Source organism: Pseudonaja textilis, chromosome 5 (genome assembly GCF_049901715.1).
Source record: "Pseudonaja textilis isolate UNSWEBS1 chromosome 5, rPseTex1.2, whole genome shotgun sequence".
Lineage (NCBI taxonomy): Eukaryota > Metazoa > Chordata > Lepidosauria > Squamata > Elapidae > Pseudonaja > Pseudonaja textilis.
The window spans coordinates 53,663,105-53,685,623 of record NC_141994.1 but is presented as its reverse complement, the minus strand read 5'-3'; the positions used below and the strand labels follow the sequence as shown (position 1 = coordinate 53,685,623).

The 22,519-nt window shown below is 39.5% G+C and overlaps 2 protein-coding genes across 6 annotated transcripts in view; one reads left to right on the top strand and one right to left on the bottom strand.

Annotated features, from left to right (window-relative positions):
* Positions 1–835: 835 nt before the first annotated feature.
* Positions 836–8,035, bottom strand: UQCC6 (ubiquinol-cytochrome c reductase complex assembly factor 6). Of its 3 annotated transcripts, none has more exons than XM_026726630.2 (3): positions 7,910–8,035; positions 3,627–3,744; positions 836–1,494 (listed from the first exon to the last, which is right to left on the bottom strand). In XM_026726630.2, the coding sequence occupies exons 2-3, from the start codon at positions 3,732–3,734 to the stop codon at positions 1,396–1,398; spliced, it is 207 nt and encodes a 68-aa protein (XP_026582415.1). In that variant the 5' UTR covers positions 3,735–3,744; positions 7,910–8,035; the 3' UTR covers positions 836–1,395. The 3 variants fall into 3 exon arrangements, with proteins under 3 accessions (XP_026582415.1, XP_087791023.1, XP_026582406.1); XM_087934897.1 differs by having other exon boundaries at positions 7,882–7,986; XM_026726621.2 differs by having other exon boundaries at positions 7,802–7,940.
* A 1,893-nt stretch (positions 8,036–9,928) lies between these two features.
* TDG (thymine DNA glycosylase) overlaps positions 9,929–22,519 on the top strand; it is a 15,136-nt gene continuing 2,545 nt past the window's right edge. The window contains exons 1-9 of one of the 3 annotated variants that reach the window (XM_026726660.2): positions 9,929–10,010; positions 15,579–15,721; positions 18,034–18,266; positions 18,960–19,029; positions 20,442–20,577; positions 20,659–20,741; positions 20,828–20,922; positions 21,183–21,354; positions 22,191–22,319. In XM_026726660.2, the coding sequence (XP_026582445.1) occupies positions 15,631–15,721; positions 18,034–18,266; positions 18,960–19,029; positions 20,442–20,577; positions 20,659–20,741; positions 20,828–20,922; positions 21,183–21,354; positions 22,191–22,319 (1,009 nt within the window). In that variant the 5' untranslated portion in view covers positions 9,929–10,010; positions 15,579–15,630. Of the gene's footprint in view, positions 10,194–10,817; positions 10,839–15,578; positions 15,722–18,033; positions 18,267–18,959; positions 19,030–20,441; positions 20,578–20,658; positions 20,742–20,827; positions 20,923–21,182; positions 21,355–22,190; positions 22,320–22,519 lie in introns of those variants that run through there. The other 2 variants (XM_026726651.2, XM_087934896.1) reach the window with 2 other exon arrangements.

The following is a 22,519-nucleotide window of genomic DNA, read 5'->3' as shown; positions in this document are numbered from 1 at the left end:
AACACGTATTTACACCTATACCGAATGGAGGATTTCACTCATGTGGAATCAAAATACTTGTAAAAATATATTCCCTATAAAATATAAAAATACATGAAGAATGTATAAATGATTACTTGTTTAGCCGTGCTGGCCACATGACCATGGAGACTTCTTTGGACAGCACTGTCTCCTCGGCTTAGAAACTTGAGATGAGCACCGCACCCTAAAGCCAGAAATGACTAGCACCCATGTGCAGGGGAAACTTTACCTTATACAAGTAGTCCTCAATGACCACAATTGAGCCCAAAATTTATGGAGACAAGTGAGACAAGTGAAATTTGCCCCATTTTACAACCTTTCTGTTAAGTGAATCATTGCAGTTCTGGCATCCTCACTGACTGTCAGAAGTTCACAAAAGTGATCACGTGCCCATGGGACACTGCAACTTTAATAAATATGAGTCAGTTGCCAATTGTCTGAATTTTGATGACATGACATGGGGATGCTGCAAAGGTTGTAACTGAAGTCACTTTTCAGTGCTGTTGATCAGTTAAATGAACTGTTTTTAGTTGAGGACTACCTGTATTGTCTACTAAGTAGTTCTAATAACTAGTGCAAGATACACAGAAAATTGAGTCATATCTTTACATTAAAATGCTTCCATTAAATACACCAGATTGTGTATTTTTGAATAGATTGGAAGAGTAGGTGCCCTTTTGCACTTAATGCTGACACTGAATCAAATCTTCGAAATAAATAGACCAGCTTTCCCCAGCCTAGTGTCCACCAGGTGTACAATTCCCATTAGAATACAGTGAATTGTGTCTAGAAATAAATTGACATTTACAGAAACTATATTTAAACATTGCATTTAATATCAGAAGTTCATTGTGAAAATTCAAAATAGGAACAAATATCACTGAAATAAAATTGCTAAGTTATTGACATATGCTTGCTTTGCAGGAAACCATATTACAGTACAATAGTATGGGAGAAACCTAATGTTCAAATAGATACCTTTGTTTAATTGGCTTACAAAGCAAAACATGTTCCCAAACATTTGCTTTTAAATGGTAATTGAACTAATTATACGGATGTATCCCAGCATTCTCCAAAATGTATTACACACTGCAAAGAATGTTTAAGGGGAAAAAACTGACATAGATCTGCCACGTTGAGAGCAATTGTAATGAAGTAAAGGTTGCAGGTAGATATGGAAACAAGCAATGGCTGAGCAGGTGGTCACCTTTGTAGGGGAAGAGGGAAAAAACAGACCGTAGGAGAGGCATTCTTGGACTCAAGAAAATACAAATATAAAAGTCCTTTTAAAATATTCATGATTTCCCAGTTGTATGTATTCAGATTATAAATCCTCATAAGGAACACTTTATGAAGGATGCAACACTGATTCTTTCATGATCGTGGTTGTAAAGGTTGAACTGGCTCATTCGTATTTTTTAGACTTGGTATTTGTGTTCTGAGCTCTCTAGCTTCTGGAGGAATATCTGGTGTCTACGAAATAAATAATATCCAAAAACAAATCCATCAAATGTTCATGTCAATATATACATTTTAGAATTCCAGTTTATATTCAGAAATATAAATATATTACTAGAAACTTACAGATAGATTATTCATTCTCAGACTATGACAGTACCACCACCAAGTGGGTTTTTATCTGGCTGACAAATCATGCTCAATGTCTATTGCTCAATGGAACTACATTCACATGGAAGGAAGGAAGCCGTGAGATATCCCAAGGTTCCGTTTTAGGCCCAGTACTCTTCAATATTTTCATAAACAATCTAGACAAGGGGATTGATGAAGGGGAACTCATCAAATTGCAGATGACACAAAGCTGGCAGGAATAACCAACATGCCAGAAGATAAGCTCAAGATCCAAAAAGATCTTTACAGACTTAGGCCCTATCTAACAAAATGAAATTCACCACAGATAAAAGTAAGGTTTTACACTTAGGTTAAAAAAACCCAACTGTATAAACTAAGTGAAACTTGTCTTAATGGCAGTAACTACGAGAGGGATCTTGAAATCTTAGTGAACAATCTCTTAAAATATGAGCCAACAGTGCAGCAGCAACCAACCAAGCCAACACATTAAGGTTGCATTAAGATAGGGATGGAATCAAGACCACATGAAGTTCTAGTACCGCTTTGCAAAGCCTTAGACCACACTTGGAATACTGCATCTAGTTCTGGTCACCACAATACAAAAATAATATTGACACTCTGGAAAGAGAGCGGAGAAGAGCAACAAAAATGATTAGGGGCTGGAGTCTAAAATATACAAAGAACTGTTACAGGAATTGGGTATGTCTAGGCTAATGAAAAGAATTAGGGGGGACGCAACCTAGAACTAAGGAGAAATTTCCTAACAGTGATAGCAATCATCCAATGGAATAGCTTGCCTTCAGAGGTTGTGGGTGCTCCATCACTGAAGGCTTTCAAAAAGAGACTGGACAACCATTTGTCTGAAATGATATAGGATCTACTGCTAAAGTAGGGGGTTAGATGACCTCTAAGGTCCCTTCCAACGTTATTATTCTATGTTCAACGACTAACTCCCAGAAGCAACTGGAACTGAAAGTGAAAAATTACCTCAACTGTGACCCCTTAAACACTTTTCGGTGCATCTCATACATACAGAAAATGGAGAATCCCAGGCATCTTTAATACGCTGTCAACTTCTGAATTGAAAAAAATCCAAGCTACCAATGTTTTTATTTATTTAAAAAACATTAATTTATTTAAACTTATTTATAAATAACTATTTCTAGATTTTACAGCAGGGTTGTCAAACTCAAGGCCCAGAGGCTGGGACCAGCCTGCTTAAATCTGGTCTGAGGGGCTGCCCTGAAAACTGCGAAGGACCGGCCCGCGGTGCCTCTGCCAGTGAAAATGGAGGTCCGTTTTCACAGTTGAAAACGGAGACGTGAGGGCTGCAGGCGGCCTTCCCGAGCTCCATTTTCACTGGAAGAGAGTTTCAGGAGGCCGTTGCAACCAAACACAGAGCTCAGGAGCCCAGTTTCGCTGTCAGAGCTCTTGGTCCACAGGTGACTCCAACATGAGTGACATTGAGCTGGCCACACCCACTCTGGACACACACACACACACAAACCGAAGTCAAGCACAACCCTGATGCGGCCCTCAGTGAAATCAAGTATGACACCCATGTTTTACAGCCATATTTGCCAAGTCTAGTGCTTAGGGCCGGTTTTGCATTCCCAATCAACTGCTTCATAGAGTTGTTCTATGGATAAAATGGTGGCAGTCCCTGGTTGTACTGCTTTGACCTCCCAGCAAAAGGTACAACGCATATTGTCAAATAACACATAAGTAACTTCAATTAAATGATGATATACATTTCCAAGTTCTGAGTAAAAAAAAAAGTGTGTCATTTTTGAAAATTTGAATTAAAAAAATCTGGAGAGAGTTCTAGGGAGAAGAACAGAGCTCTCATCTATGCAAAAGACAAGATTTGCAGGTGATAGAAGGCAATCACCAAAGAGCTATGCGATGTATCCTAAGGGGTAGAAGAAAACCCCAATTGTATGTTATCTCTAATAAGGCTCTCTTTCTGAAGCAGAAGACAAGACAGCAATCAAGGGGTGGGGAAAGGTACTTACGAGGTCAGGTCTGTAAAATTTGTGGACAGTTTGTGCACCGGCAAGCATGGACAAGAAAGCTGCAGTGAGGATTTTCAAGTATTTGGGCCAACTTACACCGGCAGGCATGGTTTTGGACCTTAGAAGAAGGGAAAAAAGCACTGAAGTTCAGACATGATCTTCCCCAAGAGGGATTAATCTTCTAACTAGCCACAGCTAGGGAGTCTATAAGAAACTTGGAGAGAAAATAATACTTCAGCAGCCACAAAGCATATATGGGATATATAAATGTAGAGCAGATCACAGACATCAAAGCAACAATGGACCATGGCAAGAACATATAGTAATCAAGATGGTTTTACAAATCACGGCTCTTCCTCACAAGCTAATAGTAGCACAGAGATGCCCAACTGATCATTTTTAAGAAACGTCTTCCTAAAGAAACTATAGTCTTTATTCCCAGTCCACCAAAACCGTAAAAAATGTGTCATAGCTGCTCTAATTTTAAATAAGGGCTTTTAAAATCTTCTTTCAGCACTGTGTGTGTGTGTGTGTGTGTATACACACACACACACACACACACACACGAACACAATACAGAAGCCTGATGATGGCAGATGAGATTCTGCCGAAATGTGGCAACAACTTTAAAAGCACAACTATAATATATATATAAAAAAATATATAGTTTTTTCTAGGTAGGTGGTGGGGTCTGTCTAGAAAAAACTACCAAATCAAAAAAAAGCCTCCCCATCAGTGAAGAAATCCAGCAAAGAATCATACCCAGAGAGAAATCATCCAGATGCCCTAAGCTTTATGGTCTCCCCAAGATACACAAAGAAGGAATCCCACTCAGACCAATAGTCAGCTCCATAGGCTCACCTCTACAAAACCTGGCCAAATTTCTCGCCAAACAACTACAACCCTATGCAGAATCCATCAACTCACACGTAAGAAACTCATTCCAGTTCATCGAGATCATAAAGAAACAAAACTTACAACCTAGCGACCTACTAGTAAGCTCATGTCATACCCTCTTCACCCAAGTGCAATAAAGAAGCCTTGACAGCCATCCAAAACAAATACAACCCCCAAGCACATCCTAGATCTGACCAACCACTGCCTATCAATACATACTTCACCTACAATGGACAAAAATACAAACAAATGAAGAGCACCCATGGGATCACCCTCTCACCTGTCATGCAAACCTCTACATGGAACACTTTGAAACACAAGCTCTAGAAAATCACCTTCATAATCTGGCCACATGGGAAAGAAAAACTGAACAACTTCCTCACACCTCAACAGCCTACACCCAAATACAATTCACCATGGAAACAGAAGCCAACAATCAACTTCCCTTCCTAGATGTCTTGGTATACAAAAGATCCAATGGCTCCCTAGGACACACCATCTACCAGAAGAAAACACATACAAACCGCTATCTACATGCACTCTCACACCACCACCCAGCACAGATCAATTCCGTAGCCAAGACACTCATCTCCAGAACAAAATGCTTAGCCGATGAACAACACCAAAAAACCGAACTACACACTCTCACCAACGTACTTACAGCCAATGGATTCCAAAGAAAGAAGATTACCCACCTAATCCAAAAAGAAACTCCAACCAAAATCCAAGACAGAGAACAAGAAAACGGCAAAGCCCTCCTCCCATATATAAAAGGCACTACGGACAAAATCAGCAAGATCCTCCAAAAACACAACATCAAAACAGCATTCTGCACAAACAGAAAAATATCCACCATCCTAAGAAACCCCAAAGACAAAATCGAATTAGAAAACCAAGGAGTATACGAAATCCCCTGCACTGCCTGCCCTACCACATACATTGGACAAACTAACAGAAGAATAAGTGCACGCATTGAAGAACATAAGAACTCAATCAAAAAAGAAGAAACGACCTCTTCCCTGGTCCAACACCTCAAAGCCACAGGACATGAAATTGATTTTAAAAATACCAGAACTATCGCCAAAACCGAACACTTCAACAGCAGAATAATCAGAGAAGCCATAGAGATAGAAAAACGCCCACACAGCATGAACAAACGAGATGACACCTCCCGCCTTCCAGCCATTTGGAAACCCGCCCTCATGAACAGACGAGTACCTAACATGAAGAATGACACCAGACCCACACCCATGAGAGCCACACAAGATGCCACCACCACACTTCCATGTAGAAAACAGACTCACACCCACTCAGAAGATGAGACACGACCATGGACCAGAAGCTGCACTGCAGCTGCATCACTACCCACTTCAAACCCCTCCGAGCCATACATGAAGCAAACCGACACCCACTATGAAGATGCAGCACGACCACGAACTCGAAGCCAAACAGCAAGATCACAGCTCACCAACTCAAATCCCCCAGCAACTAAGACTAACCTGAGCACAACCAAGCCCCCACCTGAACAGAACACGCCTCCAACCAATCAGAACACGGCCAACCCCCAACCAATGAGAACACAGCCAAACCCCTACCAATGAGAACACACCCCACCCAATCAGAATACAGCCAAGCCCCCACCCAATCAAGTCCCACCCCACTAGCAGTTAAAAGGAAGAAGCAGCTGCAATCTCCATCACTCTGAGAAGCACAGAGCCGAAGACAAAAGCCTGAAGATGATGAATGAGACTTCATCGAAACGTTGCCTAGATACTTGAATCTTACGCGGAGAAAACCCGAACAACCAAAGATCCATACAAATACCATATATATATATATATATATATATGTCTTTCCTTCATATTATACATATAAAAATCAACAGTGCCTCATTCATGAACGTGATGATGATGAAATCAGATGCTGCAATTTTCTTTTTTTGACAGTTTCTTTATATATTTTCACATTACATACATAAGTACTTAGTGAACAGTGTATTCTCTGGATCATTTTATTTATATGTAATAATACTTTTCCCACTCCTAATTTCTACCTCTACAATCCAACCATTTGTAAAACAAGTCCCATGTTTGAAAATACTCTGTGTCTTCTTTCTTGCCAAGTTTGAAGACCCTTGACCTATACACTAACACATCCATCTTTTAGAAGGTCAAAAAAGGTTTCAATACTTACATTTTCTACTGTTTTAATTACTGGGTAGGGGTATCATTTGCATACTCTAAGGCAGAGGTCCCCAAACTTGGCAACTTTAAGACTTGGGGACTTCAACTCCCAGAATTCTCCAGCCAGCTCTAAGGAATATTTGCAGGTGACGGCCAGTTACTGTTAGCAATCCATTACTCGTGGATCACTGACAGGCCAGGTTACAGATTACAGGTTACATCACAGAGAAAATCTACCTATATTGTTGCCAAGACTTGATACATAATTAATCAACTAAGGAGCTGGAATACCTGGAAACTGTAGTGAAACAGACAAATATTCTATTAGTTTCCCCTTCTAGAACAAGTAAACAAGTGTAAAACTCTATCCCAAAATAGAGATAGGTCCCAAAGAAATAGGTAAAGCATAGGAAATCTTAGTATGAACTACTAGGAGATAACATCCTAGTATGCTGTGACTGTTCCCTTGGACACCTCACCCTGCCTCCTTCCTCTGCTCCACTGACCATTTGGACACAGAATTTCACTAGAGCTGTGTTAAGATCCCAAGTGATCGATTACTAAAGCAAAATATGAAAAGATTACTAAGCTAAGGTGTACTAAGCCTTAGGTGTAAAGACAGCTGAGTGACCTTGAGCCACTCTCTCTCTTGTCTAGGACAAGCCACTTCTGAAAACTTAACCAAGAAAACTGCTGGGATTAGTCCAGGCAGTCATCAGGAGTCAAGACTTAATAACACACTGATTCTGCTAAACAAATAATTCCCTCAACACTGTCAAACTATTTACTAAGTCTGCATTACTATTGCTATTAACCCTCCCATCCTTCCTTTCACCCACCACCTCCCACTTATGACTGTATGACTGTAACCTTGTCGCTTGTATCCTTACGATCTATTGACTGTTTCCTAGTATGATTTGATTGCTTATTTTACCCTATGACTATCATTAAGTGTTGTACGTCATGATTTTTGACTCTTGAATAATATATCTTTTCTTTTATGTATACTGAGAGCTTTTGCACCAAGACAAATGCCTTGTGTGTCCAACCACACTTGGCCAATAAATAATTCTATTCTATTCTATTAACACACACCTCGTTGTGGATTATTTCCCGTCTCCCGCCCATACGATAAACTCAGGTCCTCCCAAAGTTTCCCAACAGATCCTCCTTACAAAAGGAAGCCAGAGGTCCGACACGCACCGGCGCTCCAGCTGCTCCGCAAGAACGAAGAGAGAAAGGTCTGCAGATCCGCCAGGCGGCCAATCGCAACGGCGGAAGCCCACTTCACAACGTGCAAAGCCACGTGCCAGAGGACGTGACGTCACCTCTGGGTAGAGCAAGGAAAGAGAAGAGTAGGTAACGCGAGCTGTGAAGCGTAGCTTTTTTAAAAAAAAAGCCGCCTGTGTTTTTCTAAATTTGATGAAAAAGAATACTTGGAACCCTCTGATGTTATCAACCCTCAGTTGCTCCGCTGTCGTGGAGATTCCCGTCTGGTTTCCTCTCAAGGTGTTCGGTTTTTTTTTTTTTTTATTTCAAACTTGGGCACTTTAAAATGAGTGGACTTCAACTCCCAGAATTCTCCGGTATGCTGGCTGAGGAATTCTGAGAGTCCACCCATCTTAAAGGGCCGAAGGTTTTGTTTTTTTTTAAACTGTGCTTTGATTGGTTGCCTTTACCCACAGGCTTCTGCTAGTTTTCAGGTTATTGTTATCGATTCATTGTTCTCCACAGTAAGGGGAAAACATATTCTGGGAGTAGAAGTTTGCCTGTCTATAGAAATTAGTGGAAAGATTAAATAGTTATAATAGTAGTTCTAATGAACTATTACTAGCGATCAATCAAATCAAACCATAAGGCCAATTTACTAACACATCCATCTTTTGGAAGACCAAGAAGGGTTTCCATGCTTATGTTTTCTGTTTTAATTACTGGGTAGGTGTATCATTTGCATACCCTAAAGGATATTTTAATAATATTTAACTATTATTAGTGACTATCCAATCAAATCATGTGGCCAATTTAACCCGGGTCTGTTTCCCCTATAACATATTGCTTCTTCCTCCTGTGGTTGAAAATAGCCTTTGCATTATCCGTCCAGTATTGACTGATTCCATTGTTTCCAAATGTGTCTGCAGCGTGTGAAAGCTTGACCCTGTTCAAAACTGTGATCAGCCCCCCATTATCGAGAAATGCCTTATTTCTAACTGGAACTGTGCAGGCAGTCCTCAATTTCGGACCACAATTGAGCCCAAAATGTATGTTGTTAAGTGAGAATTTGTTAGGTGAGTTTTGCCCCATTTTACAAGATTTCTTGCCACAGTTTTTGAGTGAATCACTGTCATTTGTAAGAGAGTAACCCAGTTGTTAAGTGAATCTGGCTTCCCCTTAACTTTGCTAGTCAGAAGGTCACAAAAAGTGATCACGTGACCCTGGGGTGCTGCAAAGATCATAAGTATGATGAACCAGTTGCCAAGCATCAGAATGTTGATCACATCTTAATTTTGATCACACAAAATGTAAAGGGTGTGCATAAGTGCACCATCATGCCTCCCGTCCCTGTCCTATTGTCCCCATTTATTCATACTTATTTCCTGTATTCTTACTCACGTTTATACCTATACCTATTATCTTGTAAGCAATTGACAAATCAAATCAAATAAAAATAAATAAAATAAAAAATAAATGATAATGGAGGAATGCTGCAAAGGTCATAACTGTGAAAAACAATCATAAGTCATTTTTTTCAGTATCGTAACTTTGAATGGTCACTAACTGTTGTAAATCGAGGTCTACCTGTATTGTACACATTTGAACCAGCCTTTCCTCTACTAGATTGTGAGATTTTGACTTCAACAATCTTGAAAGACTGACCAAACTTAGAACGGAATTATGAGACTCGGAAAGCCAATCCACTTGCGGGTACTATGTTGAGGCAGGCTCTTTTAAAACGTCCAAGTGGAGAAATAGAACAGAACAGAACAGAATTATTTATTGGCCAAGTGTGATTGGACACACAAGGAATTTGTTTTGGTTCAAAGTGAAACTCAACTTTTGAGTCTTCGCCCTTCATCCATCCTTTGATTGGGCTTCAGACCCCGCCAATATTTCGCCCTTGAATCATTAGGTGACTTTGGCCTTCTTAACCTACAAAGTGATCTTTATTTTTATTTTATTATTTTTCCCCCTGAGGAAATCGGAACTTTGCTCTTGCGGACCTCTCTTCCATTTCCGTATCTCTACCGGCTGCCTAAGTCCCGGCGTGCTGAGAGCTTAAGGAGGGCGCGCGCGACGGCGGAGGGAGGTATATAGCGCGAGGGGGAAGGGGCGCGGAGGGGCTGTGCGGGGAGGAGGGGGGAATCGGCTGGGTTCGGCGCTTCTTTCCCGGCCTTCCCTCGAGAGAGGTTCGCTGGCCGGCAGAGCGGACGGCGGGGTGGCGGTGGTGATAGCAGAGCTCGGAGATGGAAACCGAGGAGCCTGGGACCAGGTATTCGCGGGGAGTGGGAGGGATATTAACGCTGCTGGGGAGAAAAGGAACGACAACTCACCCACCCCGGTGGGCGCTTTCCTGTCGCCGGGTTGGCGGTTACTACAAAGGGCTTCCGGCTGAGCTCCAGAACAAGGCCGAGGCCTGAATTTCCTGGGTTTTTAAGGAAGGGGACATTTTGCTGGATCTGGACCGCAAAAGTCCGGACCGTCATCGGAGGGAGGGCAGCCTCGCCTCCGAGTTTGCTCCCATTTCTTTGCTGCTCTCGAGGGCGGCAGATAAATTTTATTCTTATTTATTCTTGGTTGCACCCGCAGCCAGTTGTTTAGACCGGATTTGGTTATTTATTTATTTGTTTATTGTCCATTGATCAAGTTCTCCCCCGGGATCTGGGGTAGGCAGGTGGTGTTTAATAATATTAAAGGGATCGTCGCAGGATGGAAGCTTAACGCAAGTAGAAATGCCCCGTGCAAATTGATTGAGGGCGATTTTGTCAATGCTAGTGGAGTTCAAAGTGTTTTGGAATTGCACCTAAAGCATCTTATTGCTTGTGGGTACTAGCTTTGCTTTCTTTTGCCAAAGTGGTTCGATTTGCAAGTCTTTACCTCCAATTCTTTCTCCTCTCTAGTGTTTTGCTGTCTCCAGGTACAACAACAACCATTATCCAGACTTTTGGGGGGGATTCTTTATCAGTGTGGTTAAGCCTGCAAGCATTGTGTGACAGATGTTTGTCCATTTGAATTCTAAAGTCCCAGAATACTCCAGCTTATTCATTTTCAATAACTTTTGTCTGTTTTCTGGTTCTGCCGGTTCTTGCTTGCAGGCAAATCCTACTTCTTGAAAATGTTCCAGTTGTCTTTGTTCTACTTTGCCATTGCTGTTGTTTGTAGTCATTTTCCAATTTTCTTGCGGCATTCAACTTTCTTTCTTCAGCTTCTTTACATTGGCTGTCTGCTTCTGTCTTCTCAATTCTAGTTTTATATGCATTTGGTCTTAAGGCTTAAGCTAGAATTAGCCCCTCTGGTTTGTTTTTTTCAAATTTACTGCTGTTAGCCATTGTCAGGTCTTATTGTTAATCTGTTTTGCCTACTAGTTTGTTTTTTTAAGTACTTAACTGGCCAAGTAATACTGTGCCTCTCATTTCTCTTCTTTGTTTGGTCTATTCTTGTAGGCCAATTTAATCTCTGGTATTCCAAAAGCCTTCAAGGTGTACTAGCTTCAATGCATCTTCTACATATTTTGCCAATGCTTTTTTTTTTCTTTTACCTGTCTTGTGTACTTGCAACATTGCATGATCTTCTATGCTGTTTGATAAATAGAGTCAACTTTGCTGTGTGACTGAAGGACATGATTTATTGTAGCTATTTTTCTGGGCTTCCTATTCTGCGCTTCCATTTTAACTTGAATCCAGTCCACTATTCCAGGTGTGTGTGTGTGTGTGCCTGTGTGTTTGTGCTTTTATGTATTTTCAAAGGAGTGTGTGTATGAGAGAGAGTGGGGGAGCAAGTAAAGGCAGGGAGATTAGTTTTTAAAGAAAGCTTCTGTTATGACTTTATTGTGATATTACAGTAATGTATTAAAACTCATCGTAAAATGTTTTAAGAATGGGATAAATATCTGACATATGGTCCCTGTAAATCTTAATAACATTTCAGCTCTGCTTTCAAATAGCAGATGATAAAAACAGTTTATCCTGTATTGCTGATGAGAAATCATCAGAAGAAAGATAAAATATACAATATAAAATGCCGTCCACACCAGACATACAGCTCTCTCTGGAATCTGAGCACCTACTGAAGGTTTACTCAAAAGTATTCTTTTGTAGAGGTTACTTAGAAAAACAAATACTTCTCTGGGTGATATTTTTAAGATAAGCTAAAGCGGCTGACACATTACTTGCCACTATATATCCTACTTAGGATGCAGCCACAATGAAGAAAAATGTTGACTTCTTCCTGGAAATCTTTTAATTCATTCTTCAGGTTGGCACTCTGGTGTACTTACCGGTAGATGATTGTAAGTTTAAATTTTAAGTTCAGCAGAATTACACCAGTTCAGAAATTCCAACTAAAGAACACAGATCCGTGAACACAGTTCTGGATAAGCAAGCATGTCTGACCTCACACAACGACTCTACTAGCTTGGTTAAAAAGAGACTTTTTTCCCCCTATTTTTTTTACCCATACATAAATTGGTGGTAGGAAGTGTTGCTCTTTCTTTCCTGCTTTGCATTACTAGGATACCTCTGCTTGCAGAACTTTTATAACTGCTCGGATTGGTGTAAAACATTGTACACATTTGTCTTTATTCCGGAATAACTGAAAAAAAAATGCTCATAAATTAAGTAAGTAAGAGCACACTTCTATAGGTAGCCATTTTTAAAAATTAATTTCAGGAATCCATTCTGAATACAGGTAGTCCTTGACTTACAACAGTTTGTTTAGTGGCTGTTGAAAGTTACAATGGCACTGAAAAAAGTGACGTAGGAATATGTTTGTCACTTATGACCATTGCAGCATCTCCATGGTCATGTGATCAAAACTAAGATGCTTGGCAATTGATTCATATTTATGACACTTGCAGTGTCCCATGATCACCTTTTGTGAGCCTCTGACAAGCAAAGTCAATGGGAAAGCAAGATTCACTTAGCAACAGTGTTACTAATGTAACAATTGCAATGATTTGCTTAACTGTAGCCAGGAAAGTTGTAAAATGGGGCAAAATTCACTTAAATTCTCACTTAACATCAATTATTTTTCTAATGAAAATATTTTCTAATGATTTTTAAATGGTATGGTACTTCAGAATGCATTATCTTCGCCTGATGGTTTATAGGCTTGCAAAAAGCTGACATGTAACTAACTGATTTCATTAAAACATAGCACAAGCAACAATAGCTTGGTTTTCCTAATAGTGACTTGCTTGGGTTTTTAAAAATGTGCACACTGGAAAAATCTGTCCTCATTGGGTTGTTTAATAAAGGCATTCGTGCCTTGCTGGGAAAAGATTAAATAAATATGAAACCACTGGTGAAAAAACTGCAAGGCATGAATAGGCAGCTGGTGCGTTGTCTAAAAACTGCTGACCTACGCCTAGCTATTGTTCATGCTGTTAAAGTTGTTGTGAGTTGCAGCTCAGCACCATCAAGAAGGTAGAGAGAACCTCTGCTGTTTTTAGGCTACGTACAGTATTCACCAGAGGAAACAGTGAAAAGGGCCTAAACAGTAATTTTAATGCTTGAATATTCTCCTTCTGATTAGACATTTCTTCAAATAATCTTTTCTCAACACCCTTAGAATTTCACCACAGAAACAAATAAGCAACTAAAGCTAATGATATGAAATAAGTATAATATGAACTGAATATGTAGTTTCTTCCTTTAGTATCAGTTGCAGTTTCCAAACCAAACAGTTCCCCACAGACTGTATTGCTGTAATCCAAACTGTACAGATGTAAACTGCATAGATTAAAAAACATGCATCTATATGACTCAGTTTTTTGCTTATGTCATATTATTAAGCCAACCTAAGCTGGTGCAAAATAGTCTGGCCAACCAGAATGACTTGTATCTTAATAGAAAGTCCTGGGCCTAGATCCGTGTGGGCGAACCTATGGCACATGTGCCAGAAGTGGCACGCAGAGCTATCTTCGCCGGCACGCGAGCCGTTGCCCTGGAGCAGGTCCACTGTGCATGCGCGCATACCACTTGCTCGCCAGCTGATCATTGGGTAGCTGCCACATATGGGGGGCAGGGGCACACACGTGCATATGCAGAAAGGTGCGCAGGGTGTCACGCATGCGCAGAAGGTCGCAGTGCAGAGGGGTCACATGCACAGGGGGTGGGGGATGTGTGCATTGCCTTATGGGTGGCACATGAGGACAGAAAGGTTAGCCATCACTGGCCTAGATGCTGGGAGGGTATCTATATTCAGGCTTAAACTAAGTTTACAAAATCTGGGCAATGGAAACTGCATGGAACAGATCTTTATGTCTTTACCATACCATATTGTAGATATTTGTACACATCTGTATACCACATTGAATGGTGGTCATGTTTTTGTAGACCAGATCTGATAGGCTTGTATAAAGCATGCTGATTTCCAAATTTCAACATACTGTATCTGTGATCCTGTAGCAGCCACAATTATGTGTAATAGGTAGGAAAATAAATTAGATAGTCAAGTGGGATACCATCTGTTCACATATGAATTTATCCGTGTGTGAAAGCATGCATATGTATGCGTTTAATCCTTGCCTTACTTCACTAATTCCCAGCAGTCTTATCCCCTGAGAGTTGGCCGATTACTTAATTTGACTCAGTTATAGGTAGTGCTCTGTTGCTAAGTGAGGCGGTTTTTAAGTGAGCCTGTCAGCCCTGAAGCTGACCTGACTGAGGCCATTTTGAGGATTCAGGACTGCCACAATTGGAGCTAGGATAGGGAGCGGGGATTAGAGATAGCTGGAGGTTTGTAGCCAAAACAAAACATTTGGTCTTAGGAACCCAGGAAGCAGGTGCTTGAAAGGAGGGGACTAAGGTCATCTAGCAACTGGACTGTATCCTGATTGGACCATGTGACTGATCGTTTGGAGAAAGTGAAAAAAAAACCCTTACTTTTAATTAGGTGAAAACCATGGGAATGTTTAGAGTTGGTTTTCACCAGCTTGTGCCAATATGGCATATCCAATGAAAATATTCTTTGGGGAATCTACCTGTCTTGGAGTTTTGTTTGCTGTGGGTATGTTACTTGGAACCCTGACAGAGTCATGACCAATTTTACAACCTTGCAAGTGGTTGCTAAGTGAATCACTGTAGTTGTTGAACTGAATCATGTGGTCCTTAAGTGAATCTGGCTTCCCCTACTGACTTTGCTTATCAGAAGCCAACTGGGAAGGTTGCAAATGGCAATCATATGACCCAGGTATACTACAACTATTGTAAATACACATTAGTTGCCAAACACCCAAATGTTGATCACACAAGTGTGGGGGTACTGGGTTGTCAGTATGAGTTGCAGGACTAGTTGTAAATTACTTTTTTTCAGGGCCATTGTAATTTTGAATGGTCACAACACAAATGGTTGTAAGTCAAAGAGTACCTGTATTTAGCTTCTTGCTGTTAATGTCAGGAGAAAACTTTCCAGCCCATCGGGCTGACCTGTTTGGAAGGGGAGGGGTGAGAGGCTTTTTGAAGCTGGATTCTTTTTGGTTGTGGGCTCCACGTAGTTTCTTGGCTTTGTTTTGGGGCATTCCTGATGTAATACATATGAATTAAGAATTATACACAAGCTGAAATACATTCAGATAAGTTATGTAAATGTATATCCAGTACTATGGGAATATCCTCCTTAATTTATTGTTTGATTTTTTTTTCTTTTTTTAAAAAAGATACTACACTCCTCTTCAACCAGCCTTTTATCCCTTTTCCTACAACCAAACGATGGCTGCAGCTCCCGACCTGGAGGTGATGAATGAGCATGAAGGTCTTCAGGAAGTTTTGGAACCAAACATTGCTGAGGAACCTTTTCAAGGTATCTTTATTTTTTTCCACTTGAAATATTGAGTGCAAACTTGGCAACAATAATTTCTTCTGGGACTTGTGAAAATTGCAGGATTGTATTCTTTTCAGAAATGATTCAGTTGTGAATTCAGAGCTTTCTTTAACATAAAATGTGTGCTTAAATAGGTTTTGTAATATGAGAGGCATATATGAACCCTGATCCCTAAAGTTTTTACTATCCCTGATGAAACATCAAGCTATGTGGAACATACTTTAAAATAATACATACTGAATTCCAATGACATGTCATTCAAAAATAAATTCAGTTAAGGCAGTCCCTCATTTAAAAGTTCCATTCATTCAAAACAATGCATGTTTGTTCAAAAGAAGGTCTCAAGGGGACTACATTTTGTGATTACCTTGTAAATCTGTTATTTTCTATACATATTTCCCAACTGTCTTTTGTGTTAGTAGTGCAGTGTAGCATTTCATATCTACTAGCATGATGGGACTTCTCATTTCTCCCATCCTTTACTCAGGTCTTCTCAGTAAAGCTGCACAGGGAATCATAGGTTATTAATTGAAAAGAAAATGTTCATTCCTCTGTGTCCTTTGAAATATACAATTGAGTTCACATATTATGCTGAATCACAGTTTCCACTCTAGAAATCACAGGGGCTGAACTCGCACAATACATTGAAATTAACACAATCTTTAAATCAACCACCATTTTATCAGCAGGACCAATTCACTGGCTTTCTCCCATGTGTCCCCTGGAAATAGTGATCATACTCTGCCAAAAATTAAACATAGCAACCTCAACCATTCTCCCATTATATGAAAATAATAGATTATTGTTACCTTGCAATTATTGTGCATTATACATTTTAATAACATTCCATAATATTTTCTAGTAATTACAGGTAGTCCTCGAGTTACGAATGGAATGGAGTCTGCCTATTCCATTCGTAACCCAAGGATTCATGGCAGTGACTCTCATACCTTGAACGGGATCACTCCCTCCTTTCGCCCATGCATTCACTAATCGAATGCGAAGCTTGTTCAGTACACACGAGATATTTCAGGATGGGGAAGGCCTTGGGGGAAGCTACTGATGGAACAAGCCAAGGTCCACCCAAGGTCTCCTTGACCCACTGAAATACTTCATGCTCCCCACAATTCCTTCACCCCCCAAACTGCCACACTGGGTCACTTACTTTGTGAAGATCTAGCAAGTAGTTTTCTCTCCAGCCTCATGTGCCCCTCTTCAGGTCTGATTGGGCCTTCACAGACCTCACCCAGCAGGTTGCCGTCAAAAAATGGAGCTTCTGACGGGCAAATCCAGCCCTCTGACACTTCGTTCGGGCCTTCCCGGGCCCATTGCAAGGCAGAATGAAGCCTCCGGGGGCTGAATCCACCCCCCAGAAGCTCCATTTCAGCCTGCAATGGGCCAATGGAGGGCCAAACGGAGGGTCAGATCTAGCCCCCGGAGGCTCCATTTTGGCCTACAACAAGCCAGGGGAGGCTAAACAGAGCATTGGAGGGACAGATCTGGCCCTTGGAAGCTTACTTTCGACCTGCAACATGCTGGGCAGTTTGTAGTTTCGGACCTTGTTCACAAATGTTAAAGGGAGCTCATCGCATAACTTTGAATGTTCACTAAGGGAACATTCATAACCCGGGGATTACCTGTATTAGTTTCAGAGACATTTTCAAGTGTGATTTGACTCAGTTACATTAAAAATTATGACTTCCTAATTGCCAGTATTTGGGACAATTTAAAGATGACAGTGTTTGTTTGATCAGGGATAAAAAGGGAGGTGGGGGTTGTCAAACTTCTGTCCTGTATAGATTTTGTAACCTTAGGGTGGAGGTTCTCCTATACACTCATTCTCTTCTACACCACACGGCTTCTCTCACATGTTCTTACATTGTTCATCAGTGTCTTCAATATACTACCTTCAAGGTAGTCCTCTAAGGAATTGTTGTGGGATGGGAAAACCCAAGAAATTGTATATTGAAGACACTGATGAACAATGTAAGAACATGTGAGAGAAGCCGTGTGGTGTAGAAGAGAATGAGTGTATAGGAGAACCTCCACCCTAAGGTTACAAAATCTATACAGGACAGAAGTTTGACAAACACTCCTTTTTTTATCCCTGATCAAACAAATACTGTCATCTTTAAATGGTTAGATCTGTAGACCAAAATTTCTCCATTGTTGGAAGTTGGTAAGTTTAACTGGAAAAAAAAACTGGATAAATTTGAAAAACATTTCTAAACTTAAAACATAAGAAAATTATTCTGCCTTCATTATTAAATAAGATGTCACCTTTCTTTCAGCACCTGTTAAAGGAAGGAAAAGAAGAAATAAATCTACTGAACCCAAAAAATCTGCTCCTAAACCTAAACCTAAACCTAAACCTAAGCCTGTAAAATCCAAAGGAAAACAGGAAAAAATCACAGATAGTTTCAAAGTCAAAAGAAAAGTTGATCGCTTTAATGGTGTTTCAGAAGCTGAATTGTTGACCAAAACTCTTCCCGATATATTGACCTTCAATTTGGACATTGTCATTGTAAGTAAACTGTAAAAATAATTTAATTGTAGATAATGGTTATGGTCAATTAACTAAGCAATTTCTTAATAAACTCTTGAAGGGTCTTCATGATAGCCTGTTGTAAGTCTTGGATGTGTTTTGGTTTTATATGGAAGTATAGAGTTCTACATTGATATTTAATGACCTTATAATAAATCATTTCTGTTTTTCCCTTGCTATCTTGAAGAATTTACAGGACCAGATAAAACAGGTTATAATTCGTGGAGATTGAAACTCATGATTCCTTTATTAACTTTGAATGTTAATATGTTGTCTTAGTCTAATATCCTGCTTTAGGAAACCTAAAGTTATATAATAAAAAGGACTCCATTTAATGGAATGCCATTTAATGGATTTTCAGTGCAGCAGGAAGAATTCTCATTTGAGCATGTCTAAAATAACTAGAGAATTTATTTCACTGACATAGACTGGACATGTATTAATTTATATGACAGTATTTCTTTAATGACATAATTTGTATCATTTGCTTAATGATATCATTATGCAAATTATATAAATCATCATGAACAGATGAATTTATTGGATGATCAGGAGTGATAGTTGCCCTACTTATCCAAATGGCTTACTTGTGTTATGATTGTTCTTTTCATTATATCTAATACATTTTTATCATGAACAAAATTATGATTTCGTTTATGTATTCTTCCCTAGATTGGTATAAACCCAGGTTTAATGGCAGCCTACAAAGGTCATCATTATCCAGGACCTGGAAATCATTTCTGTGAGTATCCCTTTTCATGAACTCTTGAAATTTTGTTATAATCTAGATTTTTTTTAGTTGCAGTAACAGAAAGCAATAGGTTATGACTAATCAAGATTGTGTTATTGCTAGAACAGATTAGTCATTATGTTCATATATCAATGAAGGTAGCTCATACATTTCTTTTGCATACATTCAAAGCAAATTATGTGACAAATTGCCTGTTAGGTCATACAAAGCTGGATTTGTTAATACCTAGACAGGGAACCAGTAGATTGGACCAAGAAATGAAAAATATCATGAAGAGCACAAAAATCTACCATCAGGTTGACAAGAAAGCTGTTTAGATATAACCATGTAGACCAATGGTCGCCAACCAGTGGGCCGCAGCCCACTGGTGGGCCATGAGAAAATTTTGGTGGGCCACAAAGAAATCTCACCCCCAGAGCACCCCCCAAAGCAATTAATCCAGGCTGTGCAGAAACACAAGGCTGCGCCGCCCACATGGCCTATGCGGGAACCCTCCCCGCCCACTCACTCCTTACCCGGCAAACTTGCCTGCTAAATTGCTATTTTCCCTTTTTCCGACCATCATCTGTTCTGCTGTGCCGGGAGATTTAGATTAGCTAGGAAGCAGGAAATGATTGGATTTCTTGCTTTCTAGCTAGTTTAAATCTCCCAGCACAGCAGAATGGCAGATAGATAGATCACTGAATGATTCTGTGAGCAACTCAATCTGCCTGCCTGCTTTGCCTGATTTGGGGTAAAAGTTGCTCTTTTTTTAATAAAAAAATCAATATTTACATACATGGTTTGTTGTGAATTAATTTTGTGAGTTTGCTTGCAAGCAAATTTAATGAGTTTGCTTGCAAGCAAATTTAATGAGTTTGCTTGCAAGCAAATTTTATGTGACAAACTGAGTTAGCCAATGGCAGATAGATTTCTGAATGAATCTGTGATTCTGTGAGCAACTCAATATGCCTGCCTGCTTTGCCCGTTTTGGGGTAAAAGTTGCTTTTTTTAATAAAAAATTCAATATTTATATAAATATTTATAATATTTACATACAAGCCATGCCCAACCAGTCACATGCCACCAAGCCACACCCACAAATTAGGCCATGCCCACAGAACCGGTTAGTGGTCTCTGGGATTTAAAATTATGAGATTGGTGGTTCCTGGGGTCCAAAAGGTTGGCAACCCCTGATGTAGACAACATTAGTTGAGCTTAATTCAAAAGAGACTTCATTATTTTCTTTAGTAATAAAGATTATGCTATATTATGTTGACTAGCCTCATTTTACGTATGATTATAGTTACTCTTCTATTTTTGAAAGTAAAAATAAGTAGAATTTAATAAATAAAATTTAAAAATGAATTATAGAGTTTTGATATGTACTTTCCAGAAAATAAATACATTTTTTGGCTCCATAGGGAAATGTCTTTTTATGTCTGGACTAAGCAACGAACAATTGAATCATATGGATGATCATACTTTGCCACATAAATATGGTATTGGATTTACAAATATGGTGGAAAGGACAACACCAGGTAGCAAAGATCTTTCCAGGTAGATTTTTTTTTATCATATGGTATTTATCAGAAAATTATGGTCCTATTTTTTATTTTTGCTATGTTCTCCTATTTTCAGCAAAGAATTTCGGGAAGGAGGACGTATTCTAGTGCAGAAATTGCAGAAGTATCAACCTAAAATAGCTGTTTTTAATGGAAAATGTAAGTTTTCAAAAATGAGACTTAGGCATTTTGTTGCGGTTAAGCTTTTATTATAACTCATGGATGTATTTCCAATTTCACTTCAGGTATTTATGACATTTTTAGTAAAGAAGTTTTTGGAGTGAAGGTTAAAAAATTAGAATTTGGACTACAGCCGCATAAGGTTCCAGATACAGAAACAGTAAGTGCTTGTCTTGATCGGAATATAAATTTATCACATTTACAGAAGGACTTTTTAAATATATTTATTTCAGTATGTAAATCAAACATCTTGCTGTTTAGGATATGAGTCTTTATTTAAAATTACTGCTGTTCTCTTAAGAATTTAAGTTTTCAGAAAGTCTGTCAAAGATCAAAAAGCTCTGTAACAAACACTGTTAGTATTTGAAAATAACCAGTTCGGTGACATAATTGGTTGCTTTTTTTCTCCTATTTGTACAGCTTTGCTATGTGATGCCATCATCCAGTGCAAGATGTGCTCAGTTTCCTCGTGCACAGGATAAAGTTCATTATTACATAAAGCTAAAAGACTTAAGGGATCAATTGAAGGGGGTTGCATCATCTGCTGAAGTCCAGGAAGTCCAGTATACATTTGATTTGCAGCTTGCACAAGGTATTCCATATGAAATCAAAATAGTACTTATGAATCTATATATATAAAAATGAAATACCAGTCACACCTCATCACAAAATTTCCAGAACCGTAAAGCCTACAAACTTGAAATTTGGCCCATATGTTCCTCTTGGCTTCTAGGTGCTCACTAAGAAAGGGTTTTTCAAAATGACCACCAGAGCATTAGTATTTTTTATGTTGTTATTAACACACTCTGACACTAAGGAGTTCTACTTCCCTTCCCCACCTAAAAAGAAACCTGTTCCAAATGCAAAACACAAGCAGAGGAGAGGAGTCTCAGTTTTAGTTTCACAGCAGCAACCATCTTTAGTACAGAACAGTTGAGCTAAGCCATGCCCTGGCTCCTTGCTGTCTCCTTGCTCACACAGCAAATACTGTTTCAGTTTCCAAACAGCCTTCAACTCTCACACTGACAGGACGCTAGCCAGATGAATACCAATGGATGCTGGTAGGCAGAGGCACAATTCCCCCCCCCTTATTTTCTTCCCCCAAAACTAAGCCCGATCACATAGTTTCGTAGCGAAGCATGGCTATAGAGCTAGTTACTTAATATGTCAAATCTTCAAACGTAAATAAAAGTAGACCTAGATAGTTATTTTGTGCTATGAACTAATGGTTTACAGTTCTTACACATTTCAGATTTAATGCAAACTCCATTGACCTCTTCTGGAAGGCAATTCTTATCAATAGAACAGGATATTTACAAGTTTTCAGGCTGTGATTTGATTTTATTCTGAAATAGGATAACTTTGACAAATGGTTCTGTGTTTAAGAAAAAAAAAACAATTTCAACATTGTGAGTCTGGTTTATGCAGAGGAAGCTAAGAAGATGGCTGTTAAAGAAGAAAAATATGATCCAGGATATGAAGCAGCCTATGGAGGAGCTTATGGTGACAGAATAACCTCTGAGAATGAGCAGTGTATCTTCCCCACAAATGGAACAGGTATGGCGTGAAAAAATGCAAATTACATCTTTATTTTAATCTATTTTCTCCAACTGAGAAGGCAGTAAAATTATTTCTTGGGCAGGTTGCAGTAATTAGAATGCTATGATCTTCATGACCCCCAATTACTTCGTAATCCTTTTGTCAGTACATTGACTGATGGGATGGAATAAAAGCAAAAATAACTCCATGCAGTGGGA

Bases quoted from the DNA above. Each gene is read 5' to 3' on its own strand.
- UQCC6 (XM_026726630.2), bottom strand. From the start codon at position 3,734: ATGCCTGCCGGTGTAAGTTGGCCCAAATACTTGAAAATCCTCACTGCA. The intron at 1,495-3,626 runs GTAAGTACCTTT...TTTATTTCGTAG, and splicing joins AATTTTACAGACCTGACCTC to ACACCAGATATTCCTCCAGA.